The 17,763-nt window shown below is 46.6% G+C and overlaps 1 protein-coding gene across 2 annotated transcripts in view; it reads right to left on the bottom strand.

Annotated features, from left to right (window-relative positions):
• ATP8A2 (ATPase phospholipid transporting 8A2) overlaps positions 1-17,763 on the bottom strand; it is a 1,791,179-nt gene that overhangs the window by 1,551,346 nt on the left and 222,070 nt on the right. For both annotated transcript variants that reach the window (XR_013599395.1, XM_078655985.1), the window contains exon 4: positions 9,516-9,561. Coding sequence is in view for 1 of the 2 variants with exons in the window: in XM_078655985.1 (XP_078512111.1) it covers positions 9,516-9,561 (46 nt within the window). In the remaining variant the exon portion in view is untranslated. The remainder of the gene's footprint in view (positions 1-9,515; positions 9,562-17,763) is intronic.

Consider the following 17,763-nt stretch of genomic DNA (forward strand, 5'->3'; position numbering starts at 1 on the left):
TCTCGTCTGGATGCTGGACCGCCTCCTCCGTCTCCTCCGTGGGCCTGAGGGATACTTGAAGCAGAAATATCTGCCGGTGCGCAGAAGAGTTCCGTCACGACTGCAGAGGGTCAGGGGGTCGGCGTGGCTTCACCGACGCGTGGGGAAAGGGCAAGTCCCTATTCGGGCGCCATTATGTGGTAAATAAATAAATAATACCCTATTTTTGAATGAATAAATGAATAACAGATAGCTCAATAAATAAGAGTCAAGATTCGAGGTAGTAGGAGTTTTGCAGGTTTAATACAGCAAATACAGGAATAGGATGGCAAGGCCCAGCAGCGCCGCCGGGGCCAGGATCGGGACAAGGGGAAATAACTTTTTAATAACAGTGCATGAGCATATATACATAACGCAAACACATAGCATTACATTGCAATAGGCGTAGCAGTGGGTGGAGCAAAAGGCGTGACGCGTAGCAGTCGCGAAAGATAAGGGTGAAAAGAGGTGTAACAGGGCGTATACATAGACATGTGATGCAAACGTAACAGAATATGTCATGAATGGGGCGGAAACCATGGAGGGGGCTACCTGAGGAGCCGGGACCTCTAACCTGATGGTGCGCGCAAACTAGCAATGACGTGTTACTAGGAGAAGCTGGGGGCTATGAACTCTGTGCTAGGAGCAGAGACTGAAGTCTGGAGAGTCAGGGCGACATGTACCTAAACAGCATCTAGTATCTGATGTTTAGAGAACATGTTGATATAAACTAGAAGTCAGGAGGGGAAAGGCTAACTTGATTCTAAGACTGGACCATGCATTATTCTACATGTAGTGCGTGATGAAGAATATTAAATGACCATTAAATGCAGTATTTCTCTAACGTGGAGACGTGAAGGCTAGACAATGACGGAAACTATCGATGCGATTCAGTAGCTTTAGGAATGCAGAGAAGGAGGACTGAACTGATAACTGGAATCATAACATATTCTTGGCAGACTCAGAGGCAGAGCCAGGGTGAGCCGGGCACTGCGAGGCAGGAAGTAAGTGAAGGGTCGAGGATACAGGTGGGGGCTGTATCGCTCCTCAGCGAGGCTTCAGGAGACAGGAGCTGAATCTGGTGTCCGGGCCCTTTTGAGGCCTAGAAACGGGGACTTTTCAATAGAATAACGTGCACACTGAGAAACGTGGCAACGTAGCTTTACATAGGCCTGATATTCGTAGTATTCACGAGAACTGGAAACTGGCATACTAGAGGTGGACACAACTGTAATTGCGTCATTAATCGAACATAGGGAATGCATATGCATATTTAATCATGCACACATAACATATGATGGATGACACGTAGGGACACAGAACATGGCAAAATTTACTTTTCCACAAAGCGGTAACAGAATTAAGCACGTTTCCTCCAAAAACGTGAAAAGCAAAAACACATTGGAAACTGTATTGTATTGTAATTGCATTTATATAGCGCTTACTACCCCTGACGAGGCATCAAAGCGCTTTTTCGGCGGGTAGCACGCTACTCCGGGACTCAGAGGTTTGGTGTTGAATTAGTATAGTGAAACATGCAAGTACATTTTAAGTGGTCGATAGGTTAGTCAGTTATTTGGATTTGAAATGATAGCAGAAGGATAGAGGAGAAAAAAGGTTTGTATTTCATGCAAGTACATTTTAAGTGGTCGATAGGTTAGTCAGTTATTTGGATTTGGAATGATAGCACAAGGATAGAGGAGGAAAAAAGGTTGTATTTATAAAGCGCTTGTTACCCCCTGATGGGGTGTTGAAACATGCTATTCAGGAAGCCCATAAAGGATTAGTGGTGAATTAATATGGTGAAATATGAAAGTAATTTCAGTGGTGGATATTAGCCAGTTATATGGAGTGAGAAGGATAGCAGAGGGATAAAAGGGAAAGAAAGGTTTGCATTCATATAATAGCACTTGTCACCCCTGATGGATGTTGAACCGCTTTTCTGGCGAGTAGCACGCCACTCCGGAACTCAAAGGATTAGTGTTGAAAATTAGTATAGTAAAATATGAAGTAATTTGAGTAGTGGATATGTTATTCAGTTATGTGGGTAGAGAAGGGTAGGTGGTGGGATAGTGAAGGGAAAGAGGTTTGTATTTATATAGCACTTGCTACCCCTGATGGGGTTTTGAAGCGCAAGTAGCATGCTATCCTGGAACCCATCAGGATTAGTGTTGAATTAGTATGGTGAAACATGAAAGTAATTTTAGTGGTGGACATGTTAGTTATTTGGATTGAGAAGGGTTGGGGTTAGAAAAGAGGGAAGAGTTTGGAAAGGTTTGTTTTGGGGGATCGGTATAGTAAAAGAGGTGTAAGATGATGCAAGGAGGGGTAGAGTAGGAGAGAGTCTAGAAAGGGTTATTTTGGGGATCATAGTAGTGGTATGGGGTTTGGGATTACATGAGAGAGTGGATGTAGAGGATATATTGAGCGAGGTATAGGCTGAGAAATAGGGAAGTGCATTGGAAATGCTAAATTAGAAGAAAGTGATAAATATATAGATCTATAAGTACATTAAAAGTATCTAGATGCATAAAGGAGGTATGTATATTGGGCAGCATTTCTGGCCCTGTTCAGTCTCGAACAGGCTCAAACAGGCAACTGCCCTTGTCCTCTCCGCCCTTGTCTGAGACGCCCTAACTCTGGCCTTTTATAGCAGGATCTGGTTCGTGCAATATAAAACTTTATAAATAAATAAGTAAAAAAACCCTAGCCCTAACACTATCCAATCACAACACTAGCCCTAAAAATCTAGAACCAATAGGAGACCAGGACCTTACAGCCAATCTTAGCCCTAGTCCAAGCACCCAATCAGTTCAAAAACCCCGTTCTCTACGTCCAATAGAGACCCTAGCCCTACCAGTAGTCCCACTCCAAGTCCAAGCAACCAATGGCACAGGAAGCCTTTGTCCCTACTTTCAATAGAAAGCCTAATCCTACTCTTAGTCCCACAACCAGTCCGGCAACCAATCACACCAGAAGCCCTAATCGCTACTTCCAAATAAAAGTCTAACCCAAGCCCTAGTCCCACCCTAGCCCCACCAATCCAGGAAACCCTAGTCCCTACTACCAATAGAAATCCTAACCCGAGTCCTAGTTCCGACCCTACATTGATTGAATCACAGACCCAGAAACCAAATCATAACACTTTAATACCCAACCAATGAGGACACTAACCCTAATCCAATAGAACATCAGATACAACCACCAATCAGTGTACACATGTACCAAAAAATATATCAGACCATATAAGGTCCCAGCGACCTCAGACAAGGTTTGCTGGTCAGGAGTTGGAAGCTGCTTTTCCTGTTCAGAATCTCCTAGGAGACAGACAGGCTGCAGTTAAAGGCCTCACTCACTTGAAATCTAACAATGCTGTTTGAATAAAACTTTACTCCCTCTCCTGGCTAAAAAAAATAAAGTGCACAGTCCCTAGTAAACACAGTTTAAACAGCTCACAGAAGCACCCTCTGATGTAGTGATGTAGAATATCCCTGTTGCTGGGGGGGAAGGTGGGGGGGGGGCAGATTTCACTGGTTTGTGAACACAAAATGGTGGCTGGGGGTGCACTGTTTTAACATACAGGTCTTAGCACAGAGCAAAGGAGAAATTTGCAGGGAAAACTGAAAGTCATCAGCAATAATAGGTAAAAACTACAGAGTTTGGACTGTAAATACCACAATTCAACACGTTACATGGAAGCAATCATGGGCAGGGAACACCACAAGTTTAAACAAGCATTGGAAATGCAATAGGTCTCGCATTAGAAAAGTTGGAGTTATTGGTCTTGTAAATGACATATTTTATTTATTTGTTGGTTTTTAAAATTGCTAAATTGATGGCTTTGTCATTTACAATGCCAATAGTTATAACTTTCGCGAATGTGACACCTATAGCATTTGGAATGCAACATGTTTTGTATTTACGTCACTTAGATGGCAGCTCTGGTCGTTAGGCCACATCTCTAGAGAGCAGGAGAGTGCAGCAGGGGAGAGAAGCACAGCAATGCAATAGGTCACGCATTAGGAAAGTTTGAGCTATTGGTATTGTAAAGGACACATTTTTTATTTATGTGCTTGTTTTGAAAATAGCGAAATTAATAGCTTTGTTATTTACAATGCCAATAGTTTTATCTTTCGCAAATGTGACACCTATTATAACACAATATGTGTTGTGAGGGTGAGTGAGGGTGAGGGGGTGAGGGTGAGGGGTTGAGGGTGAGTGAGGGTGAGGGTGAGTGAGGGGTTGAGGGTGAGTGAGGGTGAGGGTGAGTGAGGGTGAGGGTGAGTGAGGGTGAGGGGTTCAGGGTGAGTGAGGGTGAGGGGTTGAGGGTGAGTGAGGGTGAGTGAGGGTGAGTGAGGGTGAGTGAGGGTGAGTGAGGGTGAGTGAGGGTGAGTGAGGGTGAGGGGTTGAGGGTGAGTGAGGGTGAGGGTGGGTGAGGGTGGGTGAGGGTGAGGGTGGGTGAGGGTGAGGGGTTGAGGGTGAGTGAGGGTGAGGGGTTGAGGGTGAGTGAGGGTGGGTGAGGGGTTGAGGGTGAGTGAGGGTGAGGGTGAGTGAGGGTGAGGGTGAGTGAGAGTGAGGGTGAGTGTGGGGTTGAGGGTGAGGGGTTGAGGGTGAGGGGTTGAGGGTGAGGGGTTGAGGGTGAGTGAGGGTGAGGGGTTGAGGGTGAGTGAGGGTGAGGGTGAGTGAGGGTGAGGGTGAGTGAGGGTGAGGGTGAGTGAGGGTGAGGGTGAGTGAGGGTGAGGGTGAGTGAGGGTGAGTGAGGGTGAGGGTGAGTGAGGGTGAGGGTGAGGGTGAGTGAGGGTGAGGGTGAGTGAGGGTGAGTGAGGGTGAGTGAGTGTGAGTGAGTGTGAGTGAGGGGTTGAGGGTGAGTGAGGGTGAGGGAGGGTGAGGGTGGGTGAGGGGTTGAGGGTGAGTGAGGGTGAGTGAGGGTGAGGGGTTGAGGGTGAGTGAGGGTGAGGGTGAGTGAGGGTGAGGGTGAGTGAGGGTGAGGGTGAGGTGTTGAGGGAGGGTGAGGGGTTGAGGGTGAGTGAGGGTGAGTGAGGGTGAGGGTGAGTGAGGGTGAGTGAGGGTGAGGGTGAGTGAGGGTGAGGGTGAGTGAGGGTGAGGGAGGGTGAGGGTGAGTGAGGGTGAGGGTGAGTGAGGGTGAGGGTGAGTGAGGGTGAGGGTGAGTGAGGGTGAGGGGTTGAGGGGGGTTGAGGGGTTGAGGGGGGTTGAGGGTGAGTGAGGGTGAAGGGTTGAGGGTGAGTGAGGGTGAGGGTGAGTGAGGGTGAGGGGTTGAGGTGAGTGAGGGGTTGAGGGTGGGTGAGGGTGAGGGGTTGAGGGTGAGTGAGGGTGAGTGAGGGTGAGGGGGTGAGGGTGAGTGAGGGTGAGGGTGAGTGAGGGTGAGTGAGGGTGAGGGTGAGGGTGAGTGAGGGTGAGGGTGAGTGAGGGTGAGGGTGAGTGAGGGTGAGTGAGGGTGAGGGTGAGTGAGGGTGAGGGTGAGGGGTTGAGGGTGAGTGAGGGTGAGGGGTTGAGGGTGAGTGAGGGTGAGTGAGGGTGAGGGGTTGAGGGTGAGTGAGGGTGAGGGTGAGTGAGGATGAGGGTGAGTGAGGGTGAGTGAGGGTGAGTGAGGTTGAGGGGTTGAGGGTGAGTGAGGGTGAGTGAGGGTGAGGGGTTGAGGGGTTGGGGTTGAGGGTGAGTGAGGGTGAGGGTGAGGGGTTGAGGGGTTGAGGGGGTTGAGGGTGAGTGAGGGTGAGTGAGGGTGAGTGAGGGTGAGTGAGGGTGAGGGGGTGAGGGTGAGTGAGGGTGAGGGTGAGTGAGGGTGAGTGAGGGTGAGGGTGAGGGTGAGTGAGGGTGAGGGTGAGTGAGGGTGAGGGTGAGTGAGGGTGAGTGAGGGTGAGGGTGAGTGAGGGTGAGTGAGGGTGAGTGAGGGTGAGTGAGGGTGAGTGAGGGTGAGGGGTGAGGGTGAGGGGTTGAGGGTGAGTGAGGGTGAGGGGTTGAGGGTGAGTGAGGTAACCTGGCATGCTAACCTGAAAAAAATGTGGGTGTGAGCCATGTGAAGGGGTCTGCGATGAGTGTGAGACCCGAAAAGGCAGAAGTCGGGAAGGAGAGGCTGCGGGTAAGGGTGTGCACGAAAGTGAATGTGCACAAATGGGGCCATGCGGTGGGCGACCAAAGCAGAAGCGTCTGGCAGAATAAGTGGGCCAAGGCAGAGAGTCCACTGGGTGCACGCGTCCTTCCCGGAAATGACTGGGGGATAGGTGGGGAATGGCATGGTAACCTGAAAAAAAGGTGGGTGTGAGCCATGTGAAGGGGTCTGCGGTGAGCGCGAGACCCGAAAAGGCAGAAGTCGGGAAGGAGAGGCTGCGGGTAAGGGTGTGCACGAAAGTAAAATGTGCACAAATAGGGCCATGCGGTGGGCGAACAAAGCAGAAGCGTCTGGCAGGATGGTGGTGCCGGAATAAGCTGTGCACATGTCAGGCCATGCTTCGAGTAACTTATAGAGATGCGGCTGACAGGATAGTAGGGTTGAGAGCAAAAGCGCCGAAGGGGCGCCTGTGTATATGCTGCTAATAATTAAAAAATGCATATGAGAACTGTATTATCGCAAATGATGGAAAAGATATCTCACCTGAAAGAAAAACAAGAAAGGAAACAAGACGGAGGGCATTGCTGTGGGGAGGGGTGGGGGGGGAGGAGAAATGCACACGGCGGGCAGGGGAGGGGGCGGAGCGGGGAGAGCGGCATGAGGGTGTGAAGCAGCCGGGGCCTTTGAAGTGAAGCTAAGCTTCACTTCAAAGGTGTGGGAGGAGTGCGGCTGAGGGAACAGACGGCGATTTGGTGATGTGCACGCGCATTTTAGGTCAATGCGCAAGCGCATTCACCTAAAAGCCACGGGCACAGCACCAAATCGCCATAGTTAGGTAAACTTTGTTTAAAGCCCTATAGTCTCGCTTCTCTCAATGCGCATGCGCATTGATAGGTCACGAGACCTAAAAACAAAACAGGTGATAAAATATCCAATCACAGGCAGGTGAAAACTACAATTGTAAACTGTAACAACCACAGGCAAAGACAGAAATCACAGAAAGGGAAAATCACAAGATGGAGGAGAATGATTTGGGGTGCGCCCAGCAAGGCCTTAAGGGGCCAGGCCTAGTGTGAGGGGACGGCTCATAGTTGCCTGCTAGTTGAATAGCCAATCCCCAGTCCTGGGTCTGCTGGCCTGGGGGGGTGGGGGCTGAGAGGCTGCTTTTCCTGTTCAGAATCTCCTAGGAGACAGACAGGCTCAATCCAAACTTTGGACTTCTGCAGGTAAAGGCCTCACTAACTTGAGATCAAACAATAATGTTTGAATAAAACTTTACTCCCTCTTCAGGCCAAAAAACAAAGTGCACAGTCCCTATGGGTCTCTGCAGTGCGCACTTGTAGGTGCCTGAGCTCCTAGCAGATTCTGTAGGTGCAGCTAGCACAGGTCTAGCATGTCATCACTATCAAAAGGTGCTAAAATATTATACTGGTTTCAGAACAGGTAAAATAAATCACACAGCAGTGGCGTAACTAAATATATAGGGGGCCCGCTCTGGATTTTATCCGGAGCACTCAGACCAGAGTACTCTGCTGAGGGGGCCTCCTGGGGGATTCATGCAGCTTGGCCCCCCCCCACACTATGGGGGACGCAGTGGCCAGTGTTACGCCAGGTGGCACTATCCAATCAGAGGACGGGTTTAACAGTGCTCAATGACACCATAAGGTGTAATAGATAGCAGATGGAACCATTACAACAATTTTAGGAAATGCTATTGTTTCGAAGACTTTCCTTAAAGATTGTATCATTATTTTGTCCTTTTACTTGGAGTTTCTAAAAAGACAAGGAAGAATTTCCTAGTGGGAATTTAGCATAACTCAAGCTTCTGATTTGGTTTTGGTTACCGGAAGAAAAATGTCTGAAAATGGACTGCAAATGCGGAGGCAGAGTATAGATATTCGTAGGGAAGTTATCCCAAAATCTTGTTATGAATTAGTATGGCTGTTAGGTAACCGGTTTCGCTACATGCAGCATGAGTTTCTATTAGTTGCTACAGACCAATACCCTGGAAGTACATTACATCCCAGAGAAGTATGGGCGATATCCTAGGACATATGGGCAGGAGCCTGAGAGCAGGGATTTGTTGCATCTTTTAAGAGCAGGAACTGCAGGGCAGGGTATTCAAAGGTTCTACCCAGTGCCTAGAAAAGCAAATAGAACAGTTGATGGACAGAATGTTGAACAATGTAATACATTCGTCATAGTACAGAGATCTGGGCTGAAATCTATCTTATTTTGTGCTCCCGATGCCATTCCAGTTTAAACCCGGCCATATGCAAATCAGCCTTGTCCCTGAGCCCAATGGGAACAGTCTAGGCCGAACTGCCTGGCCAGGCCCTCCATGGACTTGAAACAAGCAACCTAGGACTGGATTCGGGGTTCACCCCCATCAGCCAGGATAGCTTGACTCCAGTGGCATGCAGTGTCTAGAAAAGGCGAAGCCTTCTGGTGGTTAAATATCCGTGGAACTAGAGATTGCCTTATTGAGCATAGGGTGGGAGAAGTTGGGGGGGGGGGTCGCTACAACAGGATATGAAGTTCGAGTTGGTTCATTAAAATACTGGGGCTATACTACAACAGGTGCAGTGGCACTGGGGCCGAAGGATTTAAGAGGCAAAGTGAACCTCAATTATAGTTTTTCCCCACTAAGTGGCATTGCATCCTTGCTAAGCCAGTATCAAAACTCAAATGTCTCACTCCAATATGTTACAAATGGACTTGGCAAATTAACAAAATGCCTTCTTTCTCCAGTGGCCCAGCAGGTGCACAATGAGGTTGATTCCAGGTTTATCTTCTCCTGCCTAGTCCAGGACTAAGGGAAGAAGGAAAAGATAACAGGCAGAGACTCTATGCATTTGCCTATATGTTTACCCTTCTTATCTTACACATCTCCTCACATGCACACGACCTGGACCAAACCATACAATCAAGGGCAACACAACTACAGTGCGAAATCATACAATTATTATTATTATTATCAGTTCTACTATCAACAAAAAAAGACTGTAATGAACAAGGTATGAGTGCTGCAACCCATCCTAAAAAGGAGACAAAGTAAATTTACGCAAATACAAAAACGACCCAGAAAAAAACTATAAAATGGATCCGAGTTACTGGAGTACACGAACCTCTCAAACATCTTATTCATCTGAAGGCATATTGAGTACGGCATTCATTTAATTCTGAGACACTGAACTATTTTAAAGATTTTTTTTTGAAGAATAATACTAGAAATGATCATACAGTATAAATCCAAATGTTTTATTTAAAGTAATCTTAACAATCAGTCACTAATGATATTCAAATCTAAGATAGAACAATGAGACACATTGCAATATAATGATATGTCTGAATAATACTGGTCTGATTACCCCATCTGTTCACATTCATCTTCTTTCATCTTTCAAAAGAATGTAAAACAGGGTCTTACCTATCGTTTTCTTTTTGTTCACCGTGTTGTCTGCCTTGTGTCTTTTCTGTTACAAAGAAAATTTCAGATCTGATTAGGATGCGGAACATGTCTATTATACTACATATGCATTCTCTTTGAGTTGTAGAGTAAGCGTCTGTGTGAAAAGCATATACAATTACAACTATAAAGCATATGCCTTCTGTCAGCTACATTTCACTTCAGCCATTACGAATGGTGTTTGTGAGAAGTACGTATTCACTAAACACACAGTTCAGCTTCCATTCATGATCTACATTCTGTCTGCTTCCCATCACACTTAGTTCACCAGAGTGAATTGTCTGCTGAGGGGATAGTCATTCACAGTTCTCTTAACTGGGGAAATTCATAGAACTAATTCGAGCTGCACTGACTGCAAAAATAGAGCCTCATAAAGAAAACAGTCGGCACTGAAGTATGGGTGCTGTGGACACACTCGCCCATTTAAAAACCAAGGCTCTTTGTTCTTAAACTGTATAGCCAGAATGTGACACGGTTCTTAAGGTTTTATGTTCCACTAGTTCGTAGTAACACCCAGGGAACTTAACTTATTTATATTTTAGATTAAAAAAATTATATTGTTAGTGTAATGATTTTAAATAATCAAACAATAAAATAATTTTTCAAACTTTTTTTCAAACTTTTTCAAACTTTTTCAAACTGGTTTCAACTTTAAGCTCTACGTGCCCGTATGAGGTCACGCAGGGAATAGCTTTTCCCACATTCAAGAGAACTCAGAGGCCCTATGCACTCTCCTTTATATTAAAAACACAATTCCTCAAGCTTTAGACCCACCCCAGCTTCCACTTATTAATAAATAAACACAGACCAAAAAGGTTATATATAGGCTGTCCTGTTTTCAGTTTCTATTTTTGGTAAATTCTGGTGGGGTTTTTTCAGTGTTTTCAATATCTTAAAAAACAGTTGTTATCAGTGGTTACACATTTTCACGCCACTAAAAACAACAGAAAAAGTGTTTTTCCGGTGTTTATGGAACGTTTTGCTTTTATCATTGTTTGCTTTCTGCACTGAAAGAACATGGTATATAGACAGTGTACGTATAGTGTATGTGAGGTCCAAAGAGATTTTTGCAAATTAATCTTATTGTAGTACACCATGCAATACTTCTTCAGTGAGTCTTTGGTCATGTGTACTCGCGCTTTCCTTCCCATGAAAACTTCTGTGAAAAGGCCCTGTCAGCATTCATAGCCCCTTGGGCTGAGAACCGTCAGCTAAGGGACACAGTTGGGATGACTTTTTTTTTATGCCAATTAAAGCACGAAATTATAAATATTTGTGTTTTAGTTCCTGGGCATAAGAAAAGAGTGCACCAGAATGGACTAAAAAGTCAATAGCATCCCTCATTAACTCTGAACATTGTAAAGATGCTTTCAGAATACCATCTAACAAGTGGCAAGGATCTCCTACAGGAAATCACTTCAGCTTGGGTATCAATTTTGACAGGTCATTACACAAATGTTTTATATACATAGCTGAATCACTGCAAATACAAACAATATCACTCCAATCTTTGTTGAACTTGGAAATAACCTTTTTTTGCAGAGCATAACAAGTGACACTGCGTTCCATGTTTTCCAAAAGTCTGGTGTCACGTTTTCACCACTATCCCAGATGCTTGGTGATATATATACTTGTCACTATACCTTGCATTTAATGTTTAAAGCCTGAGGTGTTGGCAATTCACCTACTATCAATACTGACCCACTAGAAACTATGGTCTGATGTATTAAGGGTTTTTACCCATTATCTGTGGGTAAATATGATGACACATATTAGGAAAGATTTTTATGAAACTAGCCATTTTACCAATCAGTGAAAGAATCAAATGCAGCCAAAATATCAAATATGATTTTGATATGTCCTGATTCTCTACAGTTTATAAAATAATTAAACTAGACCTAAAACATGAAACTAATCCCTGCATCTTTAGACCAAAGGCCATAAAACTGAAAAAAGTCAAAGGAAGAAGAAACAATATTTTAGTGGCATCCCTAAAGAACAAACCTCAAGCAGAATAATGTTAGCCAGTCTTTCTTACTGCTAGCTTGTATAACAAAGTTACATTTTATTGACCCCTTCAGTAAGAACAAAATGACTCTTTCACTTTCTTTTTCCTTTCTTTGAATGGCATTTAGTTTGTGGTTGTGCAGGTGTTTTTTCAGTGTTTATATGTTTTCACTGGTGAGGGCTATTTTTCTTTCAGTGGGGGTTTATCAGTTATTATAGGTTTAAACCTAAAACCCCACAGCCTAGTTATATACAAGTAAACAGCATAGCAATATAAACACACCATATACACTGTTATGTAACAGCACCAAATATTGAAAATGTCCTACCTAATATACAATGTGTACTGTAGATCAGCTGGGAGAAATCGGGACACAAGATTAATTGTGGGGTTGACCTCAATTGTCAGTTTGAGCCTTTGGGTCTCGCTATCCTGTCCCTCTCAGTGGAAGAGGATGATTTATGGTCAGTCCCAGCCCTCGAAAGATCTCCTCTGGCAAAATGGTCTGTGACGGCAATAAAGATCAATGCCCTTACCTTAAATCAGGCCATGAGAGCCTGTAATGGCAGAACCAGTTCATATCGACTAGGGGTGAATACATTTATTCACTCAAACTCAACCAGTGTGATTGATTATATTCCTTTGGGCCCTCAACTATGGCCACACCTTGAAGACATGCATGTAGCGCCTCGACAGGATAGTGACCACAATGTTCTAGTCCTCACGCTCAACTCAAACCTAGTTGAACAGGCTGACCGGTGTGGAGAGCTACTGAACAGGAGATTGAGGATCACTAGCAATAGGCGTAGGGCTAAATGGTGTAGCTTGGAGACCTCGCAAGAGGCCATAATTCAGATTTTCCGTGTTCTGGCTTAAGGGATGGAGGGTCGGGTGCCACTTCCGAAAGGTTGGGAAGTGTCACAGGATGCCATTTCTAAGATCCAAATTGGGCTGTGTGGGAATTTAAGGACATTATTTTTCATTTAAACCAGGAGTATTGTTGAGAGTAAGCCACCTCCGACCTGGTACAACAAAACCTGAAGACATGCCAAGTCCAAATTGGTCGAACCAATAAAGGAGAAAGACAGATCCTTGATCCAGAAGGCCAGGCATATCCATAAAAAGGTTGATGCTAAAAAAGGTTGGGAAAGGGGCAAATAGGAGTGCTTGCTACAAGCTGCCAATACTAAGGATCACTATCCTGGTGAAGTGGACCTAAGGTCAAGGACTGCAGCAGCGCTTTGCTGTAGGTCGCGTGCGCTCTCTCAGCGCTACTTCTGTTTTTAAAACGTCCCGTTTTTTATTTCATTTTATTTACTTTGTCTTTTCCCCTGGTTTTAACCACAGGGTCTCTGGCCACTCACCCGCACTCTAATTTCTGTGAAAACCCACCGCTGTTGAGCGGGTCCGGTTCCGGGGAGGCAGAGGGCGGGGAGCGCCATCTTGGAGTGGTGAGGAACTGTGGGCGCCATCTTGGAGCGTCCTTACGCTCGTGGACTGGGGGAGCTGCCTACTTAAGGCGGAGCAGCCACTAGGTCAGCCTGGTGAAGTGGACCTAAGGTCAAGGACTGCAGCAGCGCTTTGCTGTAGGTCGCGTGCGCTCTCTCAGTGCTACTTCTGTTTTTAAAACGTCCCGTTTTTTATTTCATTTTATTTACTTTGTGCAGCGGTGACGCGCAGCGGGCGTGCCTTCTCTGTGCCTGAGTCGTGCCAGAGTCCTGCCCGTCTGCGCCCGTCAGCGTCTCGGAAGGCGGTGACGGCGGTGAGGTAGGCTTTTTAGCTGTTAGTCTATTTTAATTTTCTTCTGGGTAGCATTGATACTTCATATGCTACTATGTTATGTTATTCTTCAAGTGAGTTATTGGCGCTTAAGCGCTCTGCTCCTTCTTGCCACCATGTTTTTCCGGGCGGTCGATCGCTTAGGAAGGGCTGCTCCGGCTGTGGTTGGAATCTGCCCCATAAGGAAGATAGTGCTCTCGGACATAATGCCTCTCATTATCCCTGTTATTTGCTTAACACTAGATCGCTCAGCAAGCATTCCTTAGACATCTGGAATTTGCTTTCGGACTCTAAAATCTCATGTCGGTTTCTCACTGAGACCTGGCTGAGCGAATGCTCTGCCCCCGATGTAGCCGCTGCTATCCCCCCAAATTATACCATCTTTAGGAGGGATAGAGGTGTTGGCAGAGGTGGTGGAGTGGCAATAATAGTGGACAATAGCATTTCTTGAATGACTTTTGCCGTAGAGAATATTGCTGGCAGTGAGGCCCTTGGCTTTACTCTTAAACTGTCTCCCCGTCAAACCTGCTCGGGGATTATCATCTATAGGGCTCCTGGCCCGCTGGGCACCTTTTTTGATGATCTGCAGGCTGCTCTTTCAGGGCCGTGCCTCAGATCAGAACACTGTATCCTATTGGGAGATTTTAATCTACACATGGACAATCTAGTAGATTCTGACACCATCAAACTCTTGGACATTGTTTGTCCATTTGGGATGACCCCTTATGTTGTCAGTCCTACTCATGATAAAGGCCACGTGCTGGATCAGATTTTTTCCACCAGGCTTATAGAGGCTTCTTCTCCTCTCCCAGTCTTATGGACCGATCACTTCCTGATCAAATTTTGCATCTTAACTGCAGGCACGTCTGGCTCAAGAGGGCTGAGAGACGCGAGAAGAGTGACTCGACCTTTTTATCGAGTCGCGGCGGACATGATAGCGGATGCTCTTGGTCGGTATCCCTGTCAGCTAACAGGTCATCTTGAACAGGATATTGAATTGGTTCAGAAATGGCTTTCTACTAGATTTGAGGAGTTAGCCCCTGGCAAACCTAGCAGGGCTGCGGGTAGACACGTATCGGCCCCCTGGTTTACTCCGCTCCTGGGTAGGATGCGCCAAGACTGTAAGAGAGCAGAAAGGGCCTGGAGGCATAGGTACGATTCGGAAGACAAGAGCAAATATAAGGAGCTTATTTGTCTCTATCATAAGTACATTTTTGATGCAAAAAAGGTGTACTTAGAGCGCAGAATTGATGCGGCAGAATGTGTGAGCAAAGAAATTTTTAAAATTGTACGGGAATTTGTTTCACCTGTATCCAGTACACCTACTCATGCTCATGCGGAAGCCTGGATTAGGCAACTTGGTGAATTTTTCACTAATAAAATCAAACTTATTCAAGGTTCTTTTCCGGGCCCGGGGTTTTCCCCTGTTGCCGACCTTCCGACATCTATGTTTCTATCTGGTACGGATGAAGGCCCCCTACTTTTGGCTTTTCCTTCTATTTCTCTTGCTTCCTCTTCTAATCTGCTGTCTCGGCTCAAATCGGGTTCGCCGCTGGACCCCTGCCCCGCCAAGTGCCTGGGGAGACTGGCACCGGCAGTTAACACTCTCCTCAACCCGTTGCTCAATGCCTCTTTGAGCTCGGGAGAGGTGCCCAATGCCTGGAAGCACGCCCTTATCCTTCCGCTGTTGAAAAAACCATCTTTAGATCCCCTTGTACACGCAAATTACAGACCAATCTCCCTCCTCCCCTCGCTGGCTAAGGTGATTGAGAAGCACGTGCACCTCTCTATTTCCACCTTTATAGAGAGTAATAATATTCTGCACGATTCTCAGTCGGGTTTCCGTGCTAATTTTAGCACGGAAACGGCCCTTCTCGAAATCACTAATGCCATCCGAGAGATATTGGATGGGGGGGGGAAGCCATCTTGGTCATGCTGGACTTGTCGGCGGCGTTCGACACCGTGCCCCATGCTGGTCTCCTCTTAAGACTCTGGGAGATAGGCTTTCGTGGGACGGTGTGGAACTGGTTTAAGTCTTTTCTGACCAACCGCCGGCAAGTGGTCTGGGCACCTCCGTTCTCCGCCGAAATGCCGCCGCTCGAGGTGGGGGTTCCTCAGGGGTCCATCCTCAGCCCCACCCTTTTTAATATCTATATGGCCCCTCTTGCGGCGGTGGCGGAGTCTTTTGGTGCCCAGATCATATCCTACGCGGATGACACCCAGCTTCTTTTCTCGTGTGGCAAGGGTGAAAATTTCGACAGCGGGCGGATTCGGGAATGTCTAGAAGCTGTTTTCAAGTGGTTTCAGGCACACAGTCTGAAGTGCAACTCAGACAAGTCTGAGTTGCTCTTCTTTGGCTGCCCGCCGGATCCGAGCTGGAAGTCATGGTGGCCTGGTGATATGTCCCCACCTGACATGGCATCATTAAAGGCAAAAAATCTGGGCTTCCTGTGTGATGTCGACCTCTCCTTTAGACCCCAGATCATCGGGCTCACAGGGAAGTGTTTCGGCATCCTAAAAATGTTACGGAAGTTCCTCCCTTTACTGTCCCTTCAGCACAAAAAAATCACTGTGCAGGCCCTGATTGGGTCACGTCTTGACTACGTGAACGCCCTCTATTTGGGCCTTCCAAAATATTTGATGGCCCGTCTGCAGGTCGTGCAGAATTCGGCGGCTAGAGCCATTTTTGGACTCCCAAGAAGGGCGCGAGCTCGGAGCTTTTAGAGCAACTTCACTGGCTTCCGATTGCCAAGAGAGTCACCTTTAAGATCTTGACTGTGGCTTTCAAAGCGCTTCATCGAATTGGCCCATGCTACCTTGGAAAACGGATTGCCTTCTATGTCCCTAGAAGAACTCTCAGGTCTGCTCTTGAGGCCAAGGCGGTGGTGCCCTCTATCAGGCGCACTCGTATTGGAGGTCGTTCCTTCCGGTACCTAGCACCGCGCTGTTGGAACAATCTCCCCCGATCTTTAAAAACAGCTACTAATCTGCTGGCCTTCAGAAAGGAGCTAAAGACCTGGCTCTTCTCCCTGTATTTTTTTTGCCCGCTCTTGGAGCACTGCTATGTTGTATACTTTTCCTTGTTTTTCTCTTCGCCAAAGCGCCGGGACACTCCTTGGAGTAGCCTCGCGCTATAGAAGAGCCAATATAACATAACATAACATAACTATCGGTGTTGGAACATCTCTAGTGGCACTAGGGAAGGGTCTTCTCTCACAGATGTTAACATTACAGCAAGTGACTGGGTTGCCCAATATTCAAGCCTTTATGTGTAGAAGGGAGAAAAGTCCCCCGCTGTTAGTGATTCCGTGAGACTGGGGACCAGCTGCAGATTAATACAGGTTGTAGGAGATAAGGCGGACATCTTTGAAGCAGTGGCCCGAGGTGTGCCCTCAATAACCAGGGAATAACAGAGCAGGAATTATGTCTAGCCATACTGAGTATAGCACCACGTCTAGATAAAATTCCTGGGGACATATTTCGGAGGGAGGCCGACATCTGGGTTGCTTACTTTTCTCCATTATTTACAGCTTTTCTTAAAGGGGCTCACCTTGCCCCCCACATGGGCTGGTGCCAAAATCATACTCATCTACAAGAAAGGTTTTGCAATGAACCATCAAATTATATTATTGACCGCTCTCAAAAGCTGTTTTTTAAAGTCATACTCGGCAGACTGCAGAAGTGGATGGCTAGGAATGACTTTGTCCTCCCTACATGCGGGCTTCAGAGAGGCCAAAAGCACGATTGACAAGGTGTTCCGGCTCCTGATGGTGTACTGGAAGTTGGTCACCCTGGGGGGTAGGAGGGGAAGTGGTGCAGGGGCCGGTATGTTGTGTTTGTGTACCTTCACTCCAACTTTGATGTGGTCCCCAGATACACCCTGTGGCGAGTATTACAAGAGATGGGGGTACCCAGTGATTTAATAAACACCATTGTGAGGCTCCACATGAACAATTATGCGCAGGTGAGGTGTGGCCAGGCTGGTGAGATTTTGGAGCTCTTTCCCACAAGTAGAGGGGCAAGACAGGGCTGTGTACTTGCCCTAACGCTCTTTTCCCTTTACATCAACTGCCTTATATACCATCTGGGGAAGATTGACAGCGATGCCCCTAGACTGGCGAACATGAGGATTCCTGCTCTCATGTTCACAGACACACTCTCTTGCTGTCAAAATCACCTGTCTGCTTGCTCCTGGATCATTTTGAATAATTGTGCAGGGATTTGGGCCTGGAACTCAATATAGGCAAAACAGAGTACATGATTCTAAACCCGGGGCACTTGACCAGGGCTAACCCAGTTCTAGCGGAATCTGCCCTGGAAAGGGTGCAATCATTCACGTACATGGGTATTACAGTCACTGAACATATAGGGTGGCAGGCACACATCACCCAGCACAGGCTCAAACTAGAGCAAATCGCAGGG

This window comes from Lissotriton helveticus, chromosome 8 (assembly GCF_964261635.1).
Source record: "Lissotriton helveticus chromosome 8, aLisHel1.1, whole genome shotgun sequence".
NCBI classification, from domain to species: Eukaryota; Metazoa; Chordata; class Amphibia; order Caudata; family Salamandridae; genus Lissotriton; species Lissotriton helveticus.